Source organism: Ambystoma mexicanum, chromosome 9 (assembly GCF_040938575.1).
Source record: "Ambystoma mexicanum isolate Mex_15411 chromosome 9, UKY_AmexF1_1, whole genome shotgun sequence".
Lineage (NCBI taxonomy): Eukaryota > Metazoa > Chordata > Amphibia > Caudata > Ambystomatidae > Ambystoma > Ambystoma mexicanum.
The window spans coordinates 1,020,588,367-1,020,613,432 of NC_090931.1; the positions used below are offsets into that span (position 1 = coordinate 1,020,588,367).

The 25,066-nt window shown below is 43.7% G+C and overlaps 1 protein-coding gene across 1 annotated transcript in view; it reads left to right on the forward strand.

The window, feature by feature from the left end:
• TTC21B (tetratricopeptide repeat domain 21B) overlaps nt 1–21,589 on the forward strand; it is a 1,345,192-nt gene extending 1,323,603 nt beyond the window's left edge. Inside the window, exon 29 of the mRNA XM_069616283.1 lies at nt 20,750–21,589. Within this exon, the coding sequence (XP_069472384.1) occupies nt 20,750–20,827 (78 nt within the window). The 3' untranslated portion in view covers nt 20,828–21,589. The remainder of the gene's footprint in view (nt 1–20,749) is intronic.
• The last annotated feature ends 3,477 nt before the right edge of the window (nt 21,590–25,066 follow it).

A 25,066-nucleotide genomic window follows, 5' to 3' on the forward strand; every position in this document is an offset into this window, starting at 1 on the left:
ATACTCGGCAGATGCAATTTATCAGTGTTGGGTTGCCGTATGTTGTCCAAATGGCAAAGGGAACCTTTGTATGCCCCTCAACTTCAACAACAGCTATCATTTTAACAATCAGAATGAGCACGGTTCTACGCAGTCACCTTCAACTTCCGCTATCGCAAACATTCGGAATTATTTCAAGTTACTTCTTTCCAACCCCACTTCTCTTCACACAGGGCACAGCGATTCCAGTGTCAATGAACAGTTAATTACCAGCTCAACGTTTCAGTCTCTGAAGAGCAGAATGTTGTAGGACACGTGCCTCCTCACGAACTAATACTGAAAGTAGGTGCTGTAATTAGGCACTAGTCAATCTTATGCCATCATGGGGACTATGCAATGGAACAAGTTTGACAATTACATGTCTACGAAGACACATCATAGAGGTGCATGTAATTGATGGATTAAACTTAGATTCTGTTCTTATACCTGTCATACCTTCCATTCCATCTGATACGAATAAGCCTTTCAAATTCAAAAGAAGACAGTTTCCTATATGTTTAGCTTTTTCAATTACCATTGATAAGTAACAGGGACCTATGCCCCCTTCCTGGAAGTGAGCAGTGGTAATTCTGATAGTTAAGAAGGGGGATAGAAGTGACCCTATGAATTATTGACCAATATTGACCTTTGAGATATGACAGAATGGCATATGTTACGCCAGGAACAGCTAGTATAAGAATATTTGAATACCGAACAAATAAAGTGCAAAAGCAGAACTTGAACAAATTTCCCTTTTTAAAAATTGTCTTTATTTATATAGCGCCAAAGCCCACATGCATCAGGGCACAGTCAACATAAACATGCAGACATAAGATCCCAAGGATCAGACAGGACAAAAGGGTAAGACAAGCTAGTGAATACTAGTTATCCGAACAGTCAGGTATTCAGTTGCTTCCTAAACGCCAAGTAGCATTTCTCTAGGCGCATCATCAGAGGGAGTGTATTCCATGCTTGATGCGAAGGGACGTCAAAAGAGCGCACATATCCTTTGGCCTTTTTAGCATGTGGTACTTCCAGTTGTCCTTAGGTACCTGATCGTAGGTGCCTGGAGGGAATGTATGGGAATATGCGTTTCTTGCGATAGCTGGGAGCTTTTCCATGTAGTCATTGATGTGCCACGGAAAGGTCCCTGAAGCTTGCTCTGGCTGACACTGGTAGCCATTGTAGTATCCTTTTTTGGCTCCAGATATATGTTCTCACTTAGGAATATCAACAATGATCCGCACTGCTTCATTTGGAATCATCTGGAGCTTGGTGTTACATTGTTTATTCGCTCCTAAAAGAAGAGCATTACTGTAGTCCAGCCGGGGCATAATGATGGCTTGGACTAATACTTCACGATTTATTTGTGATATAAAAGGTTTGATGAGTCTTAGCACTCTAAAGTGATAGTGCAAGTTACTAACAACTGCATCCACGTGTCCCTTAGAACTGAGGGAGGCTTCAAACACCCAGGGCCTCATTACGAGTTTGGAGGCAGCCATGGTGCTTTTAGCACCATGGCTGCCTCCAAACTCTGGTCCGGGTTCCTTGAATGAGGAATTACCGGGTCATAGCAACCTTGGAGGACCCGGTAATTCCTCATTCAAAAAACCCATCCCCATTCCCATTGAGCCCCCATAGGGCTCAATGGGAATGGGGATGGAGCTAATAACGGGCCTATTAATAATGGGTCCGTTATTAGCTCCCTGGTCCCCTTGCGGGACCCGTAAAGGACTTCTGGTCTGACCAGACGTTCTGAGCTGGTCCCGCAAGGGAACCTCGTAATAGGGTGGAATGGGTTTACCGGCACCATTACCGGTGCCGGTAAACCCATTCCGCCCACCTCGTAATGAGGCCCCCAATGTTTTAACCTTCTCGAGGATGTCTATGCAGTTTCCCTCCAGAGTCATGGATTTGTATTTAGGACTTAATTTAGCCCTCGCTTATGCAGATCCAAAGATCATGAGCTCTGTTTTTGTGAGATTGAGGCACATCCAGTTCCTGCACATCCACTCTTTTATGGAGTAGTAGATGAAGTTGAGCCGATCTGAATCGCTCTTGTTATCACCACATAGCTCAATCATGAGTTGGTGTCATCAGCATAATTTGCAAAATACACGCCCATGCTGGATAACAAGTCACAGAATGATTTAATATATAGGTTGATAGACACGCTCCCAGTGGGACACCAAACAGTATTTTCTCTGAGTCGGAGCCAGCTCTGCCCCAGTTTATTCGTGATTCCCTGTTGCTCAAGGAGTGGATCCAGTCTCTGGCCTCTTTGGAGCATTTCCAAGTTGTGATCGAGGCATCCAAAAAGTGATCATGATCAAGCAAATGGAATGCGGGTGATGGGTCTAAAAGTACTAGAAGACCAATTGTAACTTTTTCCAATTAGTTGAGCATATGCGATTGCAGGCCTAATAGGGCAATTTCTGTGCCATGATGAGGACGAAAACCTGATTGCATGGGGTGTAGGATACACAGCTCTTCTAAGTGTTGTTGGAATTGGCAGAAGCCACTTTGTCAATCACCTTCAGGAGAAAAAGTGAGTTTGTAATAGGACTTAGATCATTTGGATCCTTTGGGTTAAGGTTTTTTTTTTTAACAGGTGTGATTGCTACCTGTTTGAGTCTGGGACCAAACCGTGGTAAAGAGGAGTTCACAAAGCGAACCAAAAATGGAACAAAAATGTTAGGGTTGCTTAAGATGAATTTGGAGGGCAGAATTTCTCCATGACAGTGGGTAGGGCGCATAGTTCCAAGGAAGGTGCATATGTTGGTGCTTGTTATTGGCTGGAAATGAAAGGAGCCCGCCGGTTCCTCTTTTTTTGCCGGCTTGGGTTTACTGCCTGTTTCATTCTCTGGTATCTCAGAAATTTTAGCCCTAGCAGAGGTGATTTATTTTGGCAAACGCCTGTTGCAATCTTCCCTAGACGGTGTATAGGCCTTTGGTTGAAGTAGAGGTTTTTCCAGGTTGCGATATATTTCAAACTGTTTTGGGGATTTATTCTCTGCTTTTTCTATTTTTTTTTATTGTAAAATATCTGTTTTGCCTCTAGTATGTTCTTTTTATATACTATTTGTAGAGTTTTCTGAAACGTTTCACTTTCTTCTGTTTGATTTTTTTTTCCCAAAGGCGTTCTGCTTGCCTTTTTTTCCATTTCAGTGTTAACAAATCACTTGAAAACCAAAATTGCTTGCAGTTTTTGTCCCCGACTATCTTGGTTTTCATCGGAGCAACTCTGTCTAGAAGGTTGGTTAGTTGTTTATTGTATGTATTTGCTAATGCTTCAATGGGGTCCAAGACGGTGGTTATTTCCATTACCTGTGCTAAGCATTGAAGCAGATCGTCTGAGACAATCTTTTTCAAATTCCTATTGATGACTCTTTTAGGTAGGATGTGGGTCTTTCTGGAGTTGTTTTGGTATTGTACAAGACCTTCTACGAAACAGTGATCAGATCACTAGACATGGTCTAGTCTTGGTGATGTTCAAAGTGATGTTCCTACTAGCAATTCAATCCAGGATGTTTCCCCCTACATGTGTCGGATCTATATTTAGGATGTTAAAGTTTTGAATGTTCAGATGTCTCGCCAATTCTTTAGCATCCTTGTCTTCAGAATTGGTTAGCCATCTGTTCAAGTCTCCTAGCAGAATGGTGGCACTATTAAGTTTATTGAGATGTGCTAGGATATGGAGTAGATCTTCATTAAACTCTCACATCTTAACTGGAGGTCAATCTACCAGAAAGCATTTAACGCAGAAGTTAGCGTTAGGAAGGAATTTAAGTTGGAGGATCTCACAGCATGGGCAGGCAATGGGTGCCTCAAAGAGGTGCAGGTCTGACTTAGCCATGAGCACCACTCCTACCCCATTTCCTTGTTCACGATTTGTGCTGTAAAATCTGTAGCCAGATGGGATAGCTAGACTTATATTAGGGCCGCTAGAATCTGCAAGCCAGGTTTCCGTTATACTCATGACATCTAGTTTGTTCCCTGTATGTAGTCCTGCACATTAATTGCATGTTTGTTCAACTAGTGAGTTTTAAGTAGAGACAACTTAATTGTGGGCCCATCCTGGATAGATTTTTCTTGCGAAAGGGATGATGAAATCTTATCCCCTTCGTAGTTGTCATTATTACTATAGTAAATTATGATTGGGAAGTGCTGTGGCTCTAAGGATACCTTCTTTTTGCGACATCTGTTTTACCTGGTATGTCTGCAGTCACATCTCCTGTGGGCTTTACTTGGATCTGAGATAGGGCCTTGGACCAGATCGTCTGTTAGGCCGTTTTTTATTGGTGGTAGGGCACTGAGCGTGCATAAGCTATTGGAGTTCACCACATCAACAAGTACCAATGACTCCAGTATTCCACAGTAAGTGGAGCCTTGTTTTCATTTCTATCCAGCCCCAGGTGAAGTCTGTTAGTGAACTTTTCATAGAATTCCATAATATATTTCTGTACCATTTTCTCTCGCCTTAATTTTTGTAATGCCATTAATGAAGTAAGTTCTGGGTGAATACCCATACTGAGGACTTCTCTGATGGAAAATCATGACTGGGGATGCAGTGCTAGCTGTCTCTTTGAGTATGACCTTGGTGGTTCTGTGGAGTTGTGTTCCTGGCAATGGCAGTGTGTAAAGTATGTTTTCTCTCCTTCTATTTCCGTACAAAATAGAAAGGAGGACTTCAGTGCACGCTTCAGCCGTACAGATCACAGATCCATAAAGCAAGCAAGCAGTGTGAAGAAAGACATGTATCGGTGTAATCGGGCAGAGTAAGGTTTGAAGGCTTACTGAAGCAGAGACACAACTATGTCCTCCCTTCCTTACCCTGGACGTAAACAGGTGTTAACCGGCCTCGCAGAACACTCTGGCGCTGATGTGCAGGCCGAGGGGAAAAGAACCTTGAGGGCTGATGGGAAATGTAGTTCAAAAGAACTACACATGCAGCCTTGTGTGTTATCAGCAAAAAACAGTAATAGCAGCAAACCATAAAAAGACAACGGCAAAGCAGTTTTAAGTCACGCTAAGGTGTGCTGCTTATGCTGTTTTTCACAGGATGCCAAGACCTATTGGCAGTATTTAGAGTGCAATGGCAATGGTTTAATGCATTGTAAGTAATCTTATCTCATTCTGGCAAATGTGATAAAGCCCATCTCTCCCCTCGTACACGCAATCACTCATATATGGGATGCCAATATGGGGAAAGTTGGAGCAAGTATAACCCTAAGAAAATAAATGTTAAAGAAATAAGCACAGCAGGAGAACCTGAAGAAGTCCCCATAAATAGGATATCAATGTGGGGAAAGTTGGAATAAATCATACCTCCAGCAAATGGAAACACAGTAAAGGATAGAAGCGTGTAATGTTAAATGACATTGAATCTGAGAAGTCCCGGTGAAAGGAATACACCAGGCAAGTGAACATTTGGGGGGAGATACCAAGCAGAGAAGTATACCAAGGTTTCTACATAACCCAAATGGGGATTTCTGGCAGCAGAGTATACCAGATAATCCATTCAAAGTCTGTAGCAAGATACCTGGCAATATACCTGTGGATCTAAAGCGTCTACTAGAGGATTCCTGGCTGGAGAGTATACCAGAATGTCCCTCAAAGTTGTATAAGGACATTTACTTACTTTACAAGGCACATGGTAAAAAAGTATAGCAAAGACACTTTTTCCATCCTGAAGGAACTATTGTCCGAAAGAAATACTTTTGCCACCTTAAGGAATTATTGTTTGAAAGAGACACTTTTGTCATACTCGAGGAACCATTGTTTGTTAAGAGCCATTCTTACCATCCTAAAGGGCTGGTTATTTGAAAGAGACACTTTCACCATCCTATCTAAATATCCAGAGTAAGGGATCCACCCTCTGTATCCAAGGATTTCTACTTGGAGAAAACTGCTTCTATTGGATGTATTCATTTGTTTTGATTATGAACACTTTTTGCCAAGCAAAATTGAAAGATATTTCTTTATACCCTTATATGATCATTTTTAGTGTGATGGTCAGAGTAGTATGTTTTGGACACAAGAACAGTTAATACTTTTTGACGACACAGACTGATCGTTAGTTTTAGTTTCCTAGGTAGGGAAACTCTCTTTAGGATAGGGACAGAGAGGCCTTTTATCCAACCCTTTTTGTTAATAAAGATGTCTGATGTTGAGAATGTTACAACTTTTGGTCCACCTCTCATTTCTGACCCCTTACACCTTGCTTCCAGAATAAACTCTAGTATGTCACATATCAAAGTGATAATGTGAGGGTAAGCAAACTGTTTACAAATGCTCCTGTATAGCCTCCACACTTTCAATCTCCTATCCATTATGAAGATTTATTTTTTAATCAGCACATTGCTCAACTATCTCCTGTGGATTTGCTACTGTTTGCCCTGACAAGGTTGTCAGCCTGTGCACTAACCTGTCCGCTATCTCTTTCTAATCACCGTTAGCTAGCAATGCGTCTATTTTGTACTCCATTTTATAAATGTTTTGCTTTTTGCTTTCCGAAATCGTCCATCCGGAAATGTCTAAACACCCCCCTAACAGCTTATATGTTCCAGTTGAATACTTCCCCCGGTTGTTCAATATTACCTCTCACAATTTCACATATGCCTGGCTTCAGTTTTTAGTTTCCCTCAACTTTTTCAATATTTTCTTATCGTACCCTCTTTAATACGTAACCCTCTGAAAGTTGCTTTGGCGGTAGTCCAAACTGTTGCGCAATCGGCCTCCCTTCCAGAGTTAATATCAAAATAGTTTGCGATATTCTTCTGCAGTGTCTCCCTAAAAACCAAGTATGATATCCTTACATTGCCATAAACCTCTCCCCCTGTCCTTTCCAAGTATGTCATGCAGTGTCGGCTGTGCAATGACCTTACCGGTCTCCTTGCTATGCTATAACGTGTGCAACATATTGGGTGGTGCAGGTGGGGAAACGACTGTGAGAAGGAAGAAGAGGATTGCATTTGCCGTACTGACTGTTGAGCCTGACAGTTCGGACACTCAGACTTCTAATGTCCAAACAATATGCAGAAATTAGATTGGTCATTATAAGTATTCCTGGTCTGTCTATCCGGTAATCTTCCTTGACCCAGGTGAACTGGGCTCCTTCTCTCCTTCTGCCCCATCCTCTTCCTCTAAAGCTAGCAACAGCACAGTGCCCTGCCCTTCGCTTTGTGTGTTGTAACTGATGAATTTGTAGTACCATTAACTTAGCTTTGGTGTTTTTTTTCTGTCTTTCTGCTTTTTCATGAAAGTTCTACACAGCTAACAATACTTCAGTTTTGTTCTTTCCTTCCCAACCTATGATTAATTCCGTCACCAATACTGGGCTGCAGCCCCTTAACGAATCCCAAAATCATGGCTGGCAGTGCCGTAATCGTTGCATTTGGAATCCCTGAAAGCGGAACAAAACATCTCTTCACCTTTTTGAGGTATTCCGCACGATTTTTGTCTTCACACTGTTTGCAGGCGTTTATCTTGGTCCAATTTGTCTTCTTGGGACAGATCTCAGGATAGTGTGAAGCAACCAATAAGTGAAATCCTTCAGTGCTTGCATACGGGATTCTCGCATTGGTAACTGCATCTTTGTTTCAGTAAAGTAAAAGTGCCTGGTGGAAGGGCGGTCCTCAATACCTGGTTAATATCAGGACAAGAGGGGTTGTAACAGTTAATGATAACTTGTATCTTTTTGAAATTGAACAGGTTTTTAAATATTTTAGGAAAACTTTCCACAATTTAAATAAGTTGGCAGAGTGCCACGGCGTCTGCACAGTAATAAATGAATTGCCTGCTCCAGGTAGCTGTCTTAAAGGGAATACTGCAGTACCATTTTGAGTGTTTGGATTGGACAATCCCTCAAAAGTTGCAGATGTATTAGATGTAACCGGAGAACCAAAGTGATTGGATATTGACCATCCATTGCCAACACATCAATTAGATATTTATAGACGGAAATATTTATGAAAGCGATCACGATGTAGAGCCTTCTAGTGTTCAAATAGGTTTTGACTGAATATATTCCAGTGGCTCATTGAGGCTTCATTCACTCACATGGTGCTAGCAGCGGAGCAGAGGCAGCCACTTGAATTTGATTGGGTGCCTGATAAGTGGCAGTATTCAATATCACAGGATCACATGAGTCTAAAATGTCCTCTGGAGTTTTATTTTAGTGGGTGTACTCCTTGAAGAGCTGGATATAGTCTAATGTAACCCTTTTTGTTTTTAGGGCCATCCAAATGAGTGTGCTCTGTGTTTTTTGGAGCTTCTCTTTAGCATCTTTAAAAGCTATGGTCTTCGTTTTGGACTGCCATTTAGTGGCTTCCGAGTACCAATTTAAGAAACAGCCCCACTGTTTTTGGTGCACTTTTGGACGCCACCTTTCTATGGTACCTCGTAGGTAAATAATTAGATCCAGATGAAATCTACCTTCTTCAGGTTTGGTGTGGTCACTAAAAGTAGAATAGTGCCAATTATCCATAAATCTACAAGCCTTGGGTGATTAAGGTGTAACTATGCTGTACTTAGGGGGACATGGCACCTGTTTCGATATACATGATCCAATTCTCACAGGGAAAGAAAAGTAATAACTTATTGAGGAAGTCTGTGGCGCTCTTTTGCAATGTCCTGCACTATAGCACCAAGACACCACCAGACCAACACTGCTCGTGTGACCACTCAAAAAAGACAGCGCTCTACACACCTGTGCCAAGATGTTTTTCCTCCCCTCCCCTTTTCCACTAACCATGCCCTACATAGTAGCATTGAGACACAGTGTATTGGCCCTGTTACATCTCACATCAATTGTGGTCCAGAAAAAGGGCATGACAAGAAGACATGGGTGACACCCACAGAAGGTGGGTTTTACGGTTGATCAGTTTAATTTTCTAGGATAAGAAGAACAGAAACAAAAGTCTTCACCAAAGCTACACTTGCTGACATAATGGGTGTATGCTTAACTTTGGTAATAGTCTTTCTGATGGGTACAGTTTTCCTTTGAAAGTATGTTTTTTGTCACGTTAAGTACTTTTCAGTTGACCACCAATGTACGTTATGTTATTGTAATATATTGTATTCGGGCGACAACTAGTTTAGGGGAATTTTCCACCAACCCAAATCAGGCACATACATTTATATTGAATAAGTTATTTTCATAAATCCGGACCCTAATGTAACAATATAGATTCCCTACAGGATCCCTCTCTTTTCGGGACAAGAAGAAACACACAGGGTTGCACAGAGGGTCTATTAATAGAATATAAATAAGTAAATCATTTCAATATAAAAGAATTATGCATTTGAGATTCCAATGTCTGTGGTGGCTGCGATGAAGAGTTACCGATACACTGTCTCTTAAATGGTGAACGGCGGCATTAACTTGAAAAGAACTTTTAAAACACATCTCACCATATGTACATCCGATTTTTCCTGAGCACACAAATGGTGTATGAGGGCTTGGGATTAAAATTGGCATTTTGTACAAAACAAAATTTTAAAATAAGACACCTGCCTAGATAAGTCTCTCTGCTTCTTACTCATTGAAAATAACGTCCTCCCACGCGCAATGGACATGTCAGAATTTCATGCAGTGTTCTAAAAAACTCAATTTCAAGACAAGCTACTTAACACTCCTGTAACTGAATCGCTTACAAAAAGAAAATGTTAAATTACTATCTGTGGTGCTTCTATTGCATTACTGTGTAAAAGTGCACATTTGTCATTTGCAGTGGTGACTTAAAGGTGGAGGAAAAGGGTGGCAGTTAATACCCCTTACCAACGTTTGCTTGAGCGATCAGCACCAGTAACAGGAGACTGCTTTGTTATGTAACCAGGGACTTCAGTTAACTTATTTATCAAGGTATGCACACAGGGAGATATCATTTTGGCTTTTAAAATACTTCTTCTGTGTTTGATCATTACACAGAGGAGGAGTCAGGAGATCTCCAAGTATACATAGTATAGGACCTATTCTATGAAATATATAATTCCAGAAACACATACAAATGGTTTTGAAATATTTCTCAACTTCTCAGGATGGATAGTCAATTTATATACACCTACACCTATTTACTTGCAAATGACAGGGCCAGGGTTTAATCTATTCCCCTTTAGAGTATATTTCTTCTCAGAATTCTATTTCCCCCTGCATTATACTTACATAGGAAGTTCTTTTGGCTGTCTCGCAGACAGTTGGACACCCTCTTAAGGAATGGTTCAATTCTCCCCCTCAAGGAACAGGTGGGCATCGGTCAGCAAGATGCTGTCCGCTTCCCTTCACAGTCTGGTTACCCCCTCCTTTCTGTGTTTGGGCCTGTCTGCTGTCTTTCCCGCTGAAGGAGGCCTCAGACTTTAACTCCAGTTAGGCCTCTCTTGCAATGTACTGCTGGTAATCCAAACATATGCTCAAAAGGAAAGCAGTCTATTCCATTTTCCTTTTTGTTGTTGACAATCATCCTTTTGTTCCTTCTTTCAGTCTGTCAGTCAGTCCCTCCAAGTCAGTGAGTGAGCAATTGAGTCACTCAGAATCTATGGGTTAGGACTTTGCTCTAAGCTAGATTAACCCAATCATAAGATTATCATCTCAACAGGACATGGTGGTGTATCTGCTCCAGATTTTGTCTTTAGTCTGGTATTCTGAAATAAAAATGTATACTTTTACACAAAAAATCCATTCGCAGTTCAGAATAAAAGGCTACCTGGTGCAAATGCTAGGCTATGTGAATTAGTGAGGTGCAACGTTTCTGCTCAAAAATATCCACATTTGCCTAACTTGAATAATGAAATAAACATTAAAAGAAATTGTTTTACATTTATCTGATGGAGCTTTTCACCCTGAACATGTTTTATAAAACATTAAAGGCCTCATAACGAGTTGGTAAGTGTGGCTCAAAAACGGTGCTAATGCAGAGGTAACAGAGTTACTGCTGCATTACCGCACCACCCAACTATGGTTTTGTTGGTGAGGTGGAGGAAAGGCCTCCAGCAAAATGCTGGAGGTTATTCTGCCACTTTAATGCCAAAAAAGGTCAATTTGGGCATAATTACTGCAGACCGAATTACTGCCGGTGATAATTCCACCAAAATCCCCATAGGGAAGAACACAGCCATACCAGCACTTGTAATCCGGCGTTAATTCTGCCGGACCAATTGGCGGTAACGGTAAACCAGTTTGATATCTCGGCAGGTTTACCACCGAGATACCACCAAACTTGTAATAAGGTCATAAATCTTGAAGACCTTCTCTTCAAAAGTTTCAAGCGAAAATTTCATTCCATATGTAATTTTTTTTAATTAAAATGTGTTTCTTGATGAAGTAGTTACAGCATCCAACATTATGCATTACTATGAGTGTATACAATGTCACAGTACATCCATTATTTCTAAGCATTGCATATTTCTCAACATGTTCTGCGGATTGAAGGCATTCAACATACCAATAATTGTTCTTGTTCAAGTTATATAATAAGAAGGTATTTACAACTGTTTACTTCACAGGTGTGGGCAGCCAGTTCAATAATAGTGGTGCGGGTACCTTAACTATATCAGTCCAAAGTTTGCAATTAACACTCTTTACGCCGGTTTACTTCACTGGGGCAGACGGCCATCTTAACAATAATGATACAGACCAACGTCTCTTTATCTACTGTGGTCCCCTTTGGAGATCAGCTTACTCCCCACAACGAATCAGTCCCTTTGTCTCTCCCATCATGGAGGGTGCAAGTCAGGGGTGTTCATAATTTCATTAAACATTTGTCCCCAGTCCATACTACTACCCGCCTCTGTGTCTGTAAAGCTTTGATCCCAGAGTAGCTCCATCTCTTCCATCCCCCAACTATATACATATTTCAGCCACAGTTGAATCGATGGGCACTTCGGGTTTTTCTATGAGATTGCGATTCTACGTTTAGCTAGTATGAGTAAAAAGGCCTCCTTTTTCCTTTTGGACTTTGTTCGCTTCCCCCCTGGTAGTATCCCCCACAAACACATTTCAGGTGAGCACATATATTTACTGTTGGCCCAGGTATTAGTTTTACTCTCAACCTTTCCCAAAATGCTCTGATTGATTATCTGGCAATCCCAGGTCACATGCCAGAAGCCTGCTGTGGCCTCTTTACATCTCGGACAGGTGTGGGTTGATTGTGTAAAGTCTGGATGGTGTCATATATACTCTGTGGGTGAAATTATATTGTATGAGTCTGAACCTGCCGTTTCTCGATACCTTACATGTTTGTTCCCATATTTTTACACACTGTTCGTCAGGTATCTCTCTCACAATGTCTCGCTCCCATTTTGCCTTTACAGCTAGTTCCTGGAGTTTCTTCCTATTCTTAATCTGTAGGTAAAGACGTGATATCAACCCTCGGCTATTGGTAATATGTAGCATCTGATGCATCAGGGGGTTATTCTCTGGTTCTACCGGAGTTTCTTCCCATAGGTCGGCAATTTTTTTAATGATTCGGGTGTAGCTTAGGAAAGACCCTTCGGGCATGTCGCACTGTTGCCGCCATTCCTGGAATGGCAGAAATTTCCCTTCCTCGCAGAGATCTCCCATTTTCATGCACTCTTTGCTCTGTAGTTTGGCCCAATCGAGATTAGTTAGTATTCCCCTGTTCCCTCGATCAAAACCCAATGGTAGGTCTGGACTATACGGATGAGGGTCCCGTGATTTCTCCAGTACCTGCTTCCAGACTTCCCTTGGTATTGCATAGATTGCGCTCTTTCCCCTAGTTGCTATTGGATCGCATAATAGTTCAATCCCCTTCCTATGAGTAGGAAAATCCCCTAGTAGACGTTTCAAGTCTCCTTCTGGTGTGTCTACCCAATTTGAAAATGTCTACAATTGGGCCGCTGTGTAGTATACCTCGTAATTTGGCAGTGTGAGTCCCCCCTCCGTGTGTGGTCTTCGCAGAGTGGTTAGCACCAGCCTATGTCTGTTTGGCCCCCAGAGCAGTTCTAACATCTTAAACAATATTTTTTTGATCTTGTATGGGATATTAATAAAGTAATACAATAACCAGGGTAATACCACCATTTTAGACAGAGCTATTTTTCCCATTAAGGAGATCGGCAGGGTTTTCCAAAATGTTATAGATTCTCCTATGCTAGCCAGTGCTCTCCCTTTGTTAAACTCAAATGTTTCTTGTAGGTCGTGAAAAGTTGTGATTCCCAAGTAACAAAATAACTCTAGCTCCCAGCAAATGCCTCCTTGTGGGAACAAATCCACGGGTGTGCACCCATTACCCTGAGGGGAACACCCAGGATTTCTCCTCGTTTACGCTATAGCCTGACAGTTTCATGAAATTGGATAGTACCTCTAGTATTATTGGAATATTAACCCTGGGGTTACTCACAAATATCAGTGCATCATCTGTGTATAGTGATATATTGTGCATTATGCCGCAAACTCTGATCCCTGTGCCTTGTATATAATGCCTGAAGTATCCCGCCAGGGGTTCTAGTGCTAGGGCAAATAATATTGGCGATGCCGGGCATCCTTGCTGTGTGCCCCTCTCTAGCGTCCATTTCCCTGATATCCACTCGCCCGTTTTCACTCTTGCTTAGGGGCTAGCATACAAAAATTGGATCCAGTGCTGCATTGTGGGGCCCATTCCTATCCCCGCTAGGACCTTAAATAACAATTTCCACTCCACATAATCAAAGGCCTTTGTAGCGTCTAGGGCCATCAAGGTCAATTCCTCTTCTGAAAGGCAGACATGTGCCATTATGAATTGCAGCCTCCTGATATTCTTGGAAGTGTTTCACTCCCCCCCGCCCCCCTATAAAACTGCACTGGTCCGTATGTACGATGGCAATAACCGCCTCCTCTAATCTTAATGCTAATATCTTCCCCAAAATATTCGTATCGACATTTAAGAGTGATATGGGTCTGTATGATCCACGGAGAAGTGGGTCTTTTTGGGGCTTCAGGATAATCGTGATTAGTGCTTCTCTCATTGATTCGGGGAGAACTCCCTGAGTAAAGGCCTCCTTGTAAACTCTCTGCAGTACCGGGAGTAATGTATCAGCATATTCTAGATAGTAATCTACCAGTAGGCCATCTGTCCCAGAGGACTTACTTTCTGCATTGTTTTAGCACCCGTTCAATTTCTAAGACCTCTAGGAGTTTCCAGTGCTTGCCTCTGCGGTGCCGTCGATTTGGGTATACGTGATATTTCTAACAGGTCTGAAGTGTCCTCTTCCAAGTCTGTTCCCTCGCTCGAGTATAGTGACGTTTAGTATTCCTGAAAGACCTCATTGATCTGTTGCCGTGTGGCTACTCTGGATCCCTTGTTATCAGTGATTTGTGTGATTACTCCACTTGGATGTTCTTTACGAATCAACCACGCAAGTAGCCAAACCGCTTTATCCTCCTCCTCCCCATGCTCCTTTTTGGTATAGTGGTCCATATCAAATTTGGTTAAGGCTTCTCGATGTATAGTCTGAGTCCTGATAGACTCCGCCAGATCCTGCCCCACCTCCTTCCCTTTCCCCAGGTCGATTTCTAAACCCCTAATTACACCCAGCGATTCCTTCATCTTCCGGGAGAGAGTTTTCCTAATTCCCACCGCTTTCGAGATACACTCCTCCCACACTGTTACCTTAAGGGCTTCCTATAGGACACCCACCTCGTCCACATATCCCTCGTTATTCCTCAGGAAGGCGATAATCTCATCTTTTGCCTTAGTTTGCCTCCGTTTTCCTGTTATTACCTTAGTATTATTAAGTTTTACTATCCCTGCATCCAAGCCATAAACCGACCCATTGTATTGTATGTCGCTAATCTGGTAATGGTCTGTCATCCACAATAGGTTTGTGCTGTCTCCACTACTAATTTCCTTTATCCCCTCTTCATTCCCCCCATCCTTGTTCCCTTCCCCCATGTTCTTTTTCGCAGGAGTTCGGTCCCGTCTCGGGCTGTGACGGGGCTCAGTCACCAAACATCGAAAAGAAAAGATACAAGTTGAACTGCTTAGTCCTTCGGTCTCGCTTGTATTGGTGAGGTGGGGGGGGTCGCAGTCGGGTTGCGGCCTCAGCGCTGGCTGTAGACTCTTATGCTTCCTCTCTTCCTCCTCCGTGGTTTAATATAATATCTTCCATTTCATGTCTATGTTGTATTTCAGTTTCGTAGGTCATTATCACTTTTGGTGGTCTTTGCCATTCCGCGTTTCTGGGTTGGTGGGTCGACCATATTTGGTTTTTAACCAGGTCCAGGCTTCTTTAAGTGTGAGGAAGAAATGTGACTGATTGTTACGCTCACCTGGACCCCACAGGGGTGTCGATCGGACCCGGACAGCTGCGGTCTCCTTCAACGTGATGCGTAGTGCAGAGATGGCTGTCTGGACTGGCCCGCCTAGTCTTGTCTGCTGGACCCGAAGAAGTATTTTCCTGCAAGTGGAGACAGGGATTAACCACCTGTGGGTTTTAGTGATGGCCTCCCAACTGTTCTCGCTCTCCCCCACTAATCACCTCTGATATCCCCTTAGTAACCTCACCTTATGTTCGTAAAAGATGAGCTCTCCATCCTGTGTGTCTTGCAGGGGCGCGTAGATACCAGTTACTTCACTGGTTTGAAGGTGTTGGGAGAGTTCCGGTAAGTATTGACTCTGAAGTCCCTGGCGGGATTGGTAAGTATCAAGTTCAAAGAGTTCAATGTGCCCGATGTTCACTCTTGTCCCCTTCCTTCCTTAAGTTGCAACTGAGTTTGTGAGAAGAAGGTCTCGTAGCTGCTGCTGGCGTTCAGGTAAGAGTCTGTCTTACCCAACGCTGTCCGGTAACTATTGCATGCGTTAACGTGTTAATTTTCTCCCTCTTTACAGATGCGGCATATGAAAATGTGGAGAGTTATGGAATAATACCGCCAGTGGTAAGTCTATGGTGGTAAGAGGTTGTATTTGTTGATTCCCTTGGCTCACCTTGTTTTTTCTTGTGTCCCCTAGGTGCCGGATTACGGCGAAGAAATGATGGAGACAGTGCTGGATCGAAAGATGCTGTGAGAACTGGTGAGTATAGCGCCGTGCTGGAGCTGGCGAAGGGACGCGTGCAAGACTGATGTACTTTCCAGGTCCGGAGATTAAATGGTTCCGGAATTAGGTGAGGAATTTGAAATAAGTTTGTTTTCTAACCTTGTCCTTTTCTTCTTCTTTATTCTAGGAGCTCCGGATTCGAGGCGGGCGTGGCAGAAGACTGGATGCTGGCTGCAGGCACGGGGGCGTGGCAGAAGACTGAATGCTGGCTGCAGGCACGGTGAGCGTCACGCTGCTGGATGCAGAATAACGCGAAGCATGTGCTGCTGTTCGGGTGTGGTTTAAATAGCCTCCAAAGTAGTTCCATGTAAGAAGTTCCCTAGAGCCACGTCCGAGTAAAAAATAGTCCCTGTAACAAAATAGTCCCATCCAGGCCTCATGTAGGCTTGGACTCTTTTGCAGCATGGTCTGCATCAGGTAAGTAAAGTCTATGAGCCTGGCGCCTAAGGCGCCAGGACTGACCCCCAGACAGCCCCTAGCCTGGGCTGCTGAGGTTTAAACAAATGTCTGGATGCCTGCTCCCGGAGCTGAGGGCCTTGGTCCTGATGCCCGGGGGTAGGCATCATGACACTGATCTGCTAGTACCTTTTAGTTTGGCCGGAAAGAACATGTACCGCAGGCCATGCTCCCGGAGTTTCCTTTTCACTGAATCAAAGGACCGTCTTTGTCTCTGTACCGCTTGTGTTAAATCCAGAAATATCAGGATCCGTGCATTCGCCATCTGAACATTCCCCTGTTTCCGGGCCTCTTGCAGGATCGCATCTCGGTCCCTGAAGTTAAGTAGTTTAGCTATTATGGCCCAGGGTGGTGCTCCCGGAGGTGCAGGTCGACCGGGCACCCTGTGCGCGCTCTCCACCGTGAACAATTTGGCGAGGCCACAGGGTCGTATTATGTCCAGTACTATCTTCTCCACAAAGAGTTCCATGCTATCTCCCTCCATCCATTCCGGGACTCCCACCAGTCGAATATTACACCTTCTAGAGCGCCCTTCAGGGTCTTCTGCTCTATCTTCAAGGGCTCTTGTGGCCCCCACGAGGCCTTGAATTTTGTTCAGCATAGTTTCCACCACATCCTCCAAGTCACTTATCTGTTGTCCTGCTGTCGCCTCTCTTTCATTCTGCTTCTTCTGCATCACTTCGATCCAACTCTCTCTGGGATCTTTATAGGCTCACTGTGTCCGTCTGTTCATCAGGTGCGCTGTCGGTTTTGAATTTGTCCTTTTTATCTGTGTTCTCCCCCTGGTCACTATGTATTGCTTCTCCTGGGTCTGTAGTATTAGTGCACTCTCCCACCTGACACCCCAGGGAATGCTCCCCAAGCTGTGTACACTGGTTTTGGGGTCTTCTGGTTTCCGGGTGTGTGTTAACTGACAGGATGTATGTCTGCTGTGTTGTCTGGAAGAGCCTGTTAGGAGTGCTTCACGTGTCGTATGCTATGTATTGTTTGCTTCAGAATGTAGCCTCAGATGAGGATATCTGGTTGTTCCTATCCTGGGATTCCATCTGATTGGGCAAACGCTTTCTTTACTTTTACCAATGTTATAAGTGACAATCCATATGCCACATGATCTGGGAGCCGTTCCTGCGAAGGTTAACTGTTATGACGTCAACCTTAGTGTGTCGGAGCCCACCATGTTCAATATCCCTCCATTCTACGCGGCAGCTGTTTCCTCCCATAGTGCGTGTAGCAGTTTAAGTGATTACTGGCATGCAGTTCCCCCTCTGGTCCGGCTATCAGATAGATCTGTGTTTGTTATCGTTAACGGCATGGGGGAGACAGTTCCCGTTTTAGTCCGGGTTCCGTATGGACTTGCAGCTATTTTTGAGAAATGTGGCAGATAAAGAGTTGCTTCTTCGGTGGCATTTGCCACTGCGCTCTCTCATGTGTGGGGTTCACGTTCTTAAGGCCCGCGTCCATGATTCCGATTGCTGCCAGGATCGTAGCTTGGCAGGGGCTCGTCCTTTGTTGTCTGCTCCAGAGTCACGATCTTGGCAAAGTCTGGTGCACAATCTCCAACAGCGCTGATGGGCTCCAATCTTTAAAGTGGGCAGACGCCCTTGTCGCAGTGCTCGCTACAATGCCTCACCAATGTCTCTGCGGGGCGTCTCACGAGTCGGGCTCTCTCTGAACAATGATCCCAGCAAAATGGCACCCGGCGCTGGGTGTTTCTCGTGCCAGGTCAATTTCTCACTTAGTTTGACCTTAATCTCACTGTCAGGGTGTCCATTCCATGGAGATCTTTGGAATGCATATTTAATACATTTTTCGGCGAACAGCAGCTGAATTCAGAGTATTTTCTGACGGGATGTACAACTGCCTCAGCGGAGGGACAAGGATTACATTTTCATCCTCACGCTGCACAACAGCGCCCCCCCATTCCATATGTAATTTTATGTTTATTTTCTACTTTACATACTATTTAATGGCATCGCCAGTTCGGCTTCCTGGAAGCAGAACGTCTGGAATCATGTAATGTTAGATCATTTGCATATGAGAGCTGTGCTATTTGTGACTCCTGAGAATGTTGGCTGTTATGGTGCAAGTTAATTGAAGTTCGGAGCTGGCAGGGCCCTTTGTGAATCAGTCCTGCCTCCCTCCTTGAGTGATTTGAGGATCTGGCTGCCCCTTGTATTAGACTCCAGGTCTCCCAAATTGTGAAGTTCCTTCTCCAGGCTGATCATAAAATCAGATTACTTCAGAGGAGAGCACTGCAGACCACTTCCCAGAGCTAATTGATTTTATTTTTAAAGGGGTTTAGCCTAAGTTCGAGACAGGTGAAAATTGTAAATGGGGAGCATTTGTTTTTCTTGCAGTGCCTGGTTCCTGAAAACCAACTCTAGGCATAGTCATCCAACGTTATGGTCAGCTTCAAAGGCCAGTGTTCACACTTTTGTTATAGGAAAGCAAGCCATCCCCTAGTCAGTTTGCTATGGCTGATGGAGAAGGAATGCAATTTGGCTGTCTAGGCCCAAAACTGCTGTTTTATTCTCAAATGCAGCCTTTCTTTTCCCCTTTGCATTTGTCATTTTGAACAGGGCAACATTAGAACATTGTTGCTATCAAACTCCTGTCAAAGGTTTACAATTTTGAGTCACTCTGTTTCTTTATACAAAGCTGGATATCAGTACTGTAAAAAAAGAAATTACATCACAATTCAGGCCTTAATTTGGTTTTGACTCCACTATGAAATGCTACAGTTTTTATCCCAGGTTGGACTGTTTTCTCTTTATTAAAAGGTTGCTGGGTGCTGCAGAAAGGTCTTTTTGTGTCGAGTGATATGCTGTGGATATGTAATCTTGTTGTAGATGTGCTGCTGACATTGCACATTTCCTTTCACACGTCTTTTTCAAATGCTGTGCGCAGGCTGCAGATCACGTTTTTAAATGTGGTGCTCTTCTCTGCATCCATGTACAAATGTTGTCACATTATTGAGATTTTATACTGTGTCAAATCACGACTATAGTGGAGTCAGAGTGACTAGGCTTGCCCGATGGTTTGTGTATTATGACCCCTCCAGGGTTTCTGTGTCCAATCTGTGAAAGAAAAGGGTGATTTAGAGGGACGGGGAGGACTCGGGGTAGTGAAGGGAAGTGGTAGGTTTGAGGGATCCGGATGGACAGTGTTTGAAAAAGCATGGTAGTTCTGTTACCTAGAGACCACAGGTAAATATGGTAGCAGGGAAATTGTGATTTGTTTTAAGTGTCACTAATGAGCATAAAGGCAGATTATCATAACTATTCCCCAAATAGAAATGGTGCAATGAGTGTGTGGTGAGGGGGAGGCTGTAAGGGGTTGAGACAAGCTCAAACAGCCTAAAAAAGTTCCCCTGCTGGCTGTGTCTTTAATTATCGAGATGATAAAGTGATAGAATGTAGCTGGATGCATGTGCAACTCAGAAGAATGTCGGTGTCTGCTTTGAGTGTTGTGTGCGTCTGTGCATCAGTTGTGCCTAACTTGTGACTGAATGAGGATTTCTCGCTGAATTATCTCAATAAAAGTAACTGGATTAGCAACAAAATATGGAAACGAAGATGACTGCAGCCTGTAAACCACCTTTCTTGTGAGGACTTGTCAGGAATATAATCTTCTAACCAAAACCGTGTTCTTTTCTTGCAACGTCCCTAATCGAATTCACTTTGAAATCCAAAACTGTCCATGCCAGTATTTGGCCCAGCGATTACCAGATTAGATTGATTAAATAATTTTGCAAGTATCCGGTAAGCACATTACCGACCATTTACCTATAAAAGAAGCACAAATCACATTGGTAGAGAAGCTGCTGCTAATGGCTACACACATTACGGTAATTTGCTTCAGCATAAAAGCATCAACACAGTGGTTTGCCCTAATCCATTGTTCTCCCTAATCCTTTGTTATCCAGACATTGTTGGGCATATATGTACTGATTCAAAAGCCTTCAAACCCATTTAAACTGACATTTGAAAATCTCAGCTATAAGGCTCTCTCTCATACTTATTTGTAAGTCGTTGTTATATTCAGAAACATGATTTTTATTGTGTATGTATGTGGTGACAATCTGGCTAGCCCAGTAGTAATGCATGGAATTTCATTTAAATGTTTGAAATAGTTGTGAAATATTACCTTTCTTACCTCGAATAGCAGATTATTTTGGCTTTGATATTCCAAAAGGTGTACCATTAAAGCATATGATGACAAGTCTGCTTCTCTTGTTACAGGTTTTAGAAGCCCATCCAAATTACCCCAAAATACGAAAGGATATCCTGGATAAGGCCAGAGCTGCCTTGCGAACTTAATACTGGTTGCTTGATACTGTGGACATTTTTCCTATTCGATCCTAAACTTTACAGTGGTGGTTGTTCTTTCAAGGAGAAATAATGATACTTTGTAATTCAGGGTGTGCCTGGGTACTCCCTCCTCCAGGAAGCAATGCCACTGTGCCGGATCTAAGATTGTACATGCTCATCACAGCAATTCCACCAGAAAACATGACTTTCTTCTTTACATCAAGCAGAATGAAAATGTGTGGTAATTGTTGGCTGCATTAATGCACAGCCTTTTTTGTGTTCCTTGTGAAGGGTCAAACACTGCCACTGCCAACCATTTTAAAAATTAAACCAAACCATCTGTTTTACATAGTAAGAAGACAAGTGAAAATAGCTGTAAAAAATACTGTACGTACGATAGGTTTTCCATCTTTCGAACGTGTGAACGTTTCTTTTGTATCTAAAGGTTTGCATGCATTTTTCCTATCGTCAAAGGAACAATGTAAATGAGGTACTATGAAAATTATGAAACTCTTATATGGCACTTTCAGATCTACCCAATTACCTGTCTATTTTTGGAATCAAGTACATTAACATGTTTAGTGTACCCCATGTATTTATATTTGTAAGGATGTTATTCTACAAAACTTCCCTCCCACAAGTGCATAATGGCGTTGATTGAAGCAGTCGTCAGTAGAAAATTTAAACTGTATGACCATCAAAGCCTTGTTTTTATGTGAACTATGTTTGAATAAAGTATTTGTAGCTGGTATCTACAAACGTTGTACCTGTCCCGATTGTGGTCTCTCAATCAAAGGCAAAGTGTTTTTCTGAAGCATAGGTGCTTTACACGCTCTTCTTTTCTCATGCGATGACCAACCTTGTCTTTGGGTTGTAATTAGGATTAAGCGAAAACAGACCTAGATGGGTAATCGGTGGTGGGCTGGCCTACAGGGAACTCTGGAGCGTTCGCAGTGGGCCTCTGCGTCTCAGGCCTTTTTTAGTCTGGGCTATTAGGTGTTGCAAGCAACACCTAAAATAGCCCAAACTATTGCATTCAATTACTGATTCATGTGTACATAGGGAGCAGGGCTTGTGACAAGGTGGACACACAAATTACATTTGAGGAGGAACATGCAGTGTATTTTGGTGGTGTTTGGCTATTGATCCCTGCCATTCCCTGCCCCTAGCCATGTTAATCTCTATATCTAATCCCACCCATTGCTGCCCATCTCGGGAACTCTTTTAGCCCTGAGCTCTTCCCTGGTCGCGGCCATCTTGGATGACTGTCTCTAAGTCCATCTTTGAATCGTTAATATACCTTTTTTTTCCAAACATGTTTTTATTGGTTTTTCAACAAGCATGTTATACATTATGGCAGGCAGCACTGTCTAACTTGAAGATACATAACAGAAAAAATAAACCTGAAACATAAACAATAACTGTAGGTCAGTGGGTAAGGTGTAAATGCTTGGGGAGGTCTTAGTTCGGTGGGCGTGCCCTCCTCGAGGACTCTCTTCGGGTTAAGGGCTCCTGGCAGATGATGCTGCACCGAGATCCTGTTGGGTGAGGGGAGAGGGCCCCATCTGGTTCCGGGGCTTCGCTGTTTTGGCTCTGCTTTTGCTTGCGGGAGTTTAACTCCCCAGGAGGGTCTTCCCGACAGCTCTTCCATCTTTTCTTTCAATCATATTTGTCCAACCACCGCAGAGAGGGGGGTTGTCGGGCCAGGCCTGGGTATGTCTGTGCGTAGTCCAGGAAGGGAGACCACGTAAGAAAGAATTTGTCTCTGTTCCCGAACCTAAGTGCAGTGATTTTTTCGGCTGCAATTATGTCCCAGCAATTAGTCAACCACATTTGGACCGATGGGCTCTCCGGGTTTTTCCAGAGCCTTGCCACTGAGATCTTGGCGGCCGTCAGCAAATGGGAGCAAAGTTCTGCTCTATGGCCTGAGCGAGGGAATTGGCCTTCACCGCTTGCACCCAACAGTACGATACCTGGGTCCCACGAGATTGACAGGCCCGTGATCATGTTGATTTGCGCTAGCACAGTTTTCCAAAATTGAGTCGCCTTGGGGCATGTCCAGAGCAGGTGGTATAGTGTGCCTTTGTCTGGGCACACTCTCCAGCACGACGGTGGGATTGCCGGGTTGCATTTGTTGAGCGATTCTGGGGTTCGGTACCACCTCTAGCATATCTTGAATGCTCCCTCCATGTTGGGCACACATTTCGAGCTTCTATTTGCTCTTGTCCAGATCTGGTCCCATTCTTCCGGCTCGAAGGGTCTCCCGATGTCCCTCTCCCATTTGAGCATATACGGTTCCTTGCGGGTCGGGTCGGTTCTATCTAGAATCTTGTAGAGGGTAGAAATCTTGCTTTTAGGGGGAGGCGATGTGAGGGTTTGCTCCAGGGCTGTCAGGTCTCTGCTTCAGAGGATTTTCATGCTCCTGCTGGAGAGCCAGTGTCGAAGCTGGGTATATCTGAACCTCTCGTTTTCAGCAACCTTGAATTTCGCCTTGCAGGCCTCGAAGTCCAGGGGATTTCCCTCCTCGAAAAAGTCCTGCACTCTCTCCAGTCCTCCCTCCCCTCCACTTCGAGAAGTGCTTGGGGATGATGCCCGGTGAAAATTCCGGGTTAGCCCAGATCGGGGTGAGCGGGCCTGTTGTGCTGCAGACTTTCCATAGCCGCGCCGCCTTCTTCCAGCTCGCCACCGTGTTTTCAGTTGCCGAGAGCGGCCCCCTGTCTGCCCGGGCCGTGGAGGCTTTCATGTGAGGTAGTGCGCTTTTCACGACTGGACTCCAGGCCTCCTCCAGCTCCAGCCAACGGGGCTTAGGCGAGGCAGGAGGCCACGCGAATGCATGTGAGAGCTGGGCAGCTAGGATATATCTGGTAACGTCCGGAGCTCCCAGTCACCCCCCACCGCCCGGCCCCGCAGCATGCGTTTCCTTGGGATGCGTGGCTGTTTTCCTTCCCAGATGTATCTCATGATGCTCCTTTGTAGTTTCTGTGTCGCTTGCTTCGGGATAGCAGTTGGTAGGGCTGTGGAATCGTTAATATACCTTGCATCTTCCAAATAGAATTATACATTTTCAGGCGATTACTGCATTTTCTTCCATTTATATTTTCCATTTATATTTAGAGAGAATTTCAAATATATGTAAGTTACAATTTCACAAAAACACTAATGTTAAATTTAAAATAGATACAAGATACAATTTCACAACAATAGTTAATGTTAAAGAATGGATTTAACCCTCTTTTAACTTATAAAAATACGTCTTGCGTTTCTTTTCTTTTTCCTGATTAAAAACTGCACATTTGTTTTCCACTGGCAGGCCATGGAGGAGCCAGGGGGAGGCTTGGAGTGGTGCTGGATGTCCATGGGAGGGGCCGACAGCTTTGTCTCCCTCTGCCGGGTTCATAGGATCCCTTCTTGCTTTCACTACTGCGCAACCCCCGATTCGGTAAACGTGGACATCATCAGCCAATTGTTTGTGCACGTTAAATAGTACTGGACGGTTTCTGCTTCCCACGCCCCTCGCCCATATTGTAAATAGTACTGGATGGTAACTGCTTCCGACGCCCCTCTTCCATATTGAATGCTGCTGAGAGCAGTTTCTACTTAATACGAAAGTCGTATGGCTGAAAGTGGAATTAAGAGTTAATAAACCAGTTCATTAATTTGATGGCTTGTGGGGAAACGAGGCAGATTATGTATTCAAATAATTGCTTATTGATGATTCGAGTTTGACTTTATCTCACGTGGTGGGGACAGTCCAGTGGGTAGTCGGCTAATGTTTTCCTGATGGGGACGACATGTATTATCTGCACACAGCTGTAGACCTTTCTACTAGCGGATCAGCCCCTCCCAGTGCTAGAGCTTTGAAAGAGCCGAGCGTGTGGGTCAGAAAAAGGGCAAGGGCCTTCCCATATGTCCGCTTAAATGCAGCAGACCCAATGTTTTTTTGACACACCATCCGAAAACACTGTCTCAAAATTAAACTGCCTCCCTTCCAAATGGAAGCAGCTGGAATGCGGTTTTCTCCAGGCACAGGCTACCAATGCAAGTGGTGTTTCTGTCAATAATGTTACACTAATAACTTCATACTAGTGGCTCGGTTGAACAACGCATAGAAAGTGAGGGAACTGCATCAGATTTTAAAAGATAATCTACATCTTTAGTGATCTATTGAACTGGGATTTGAACCTGTGTAAACCAAGCCGCTCACATAGATATCTCCCTGCAGGTATGAATTAACCCACAGCGCTATTT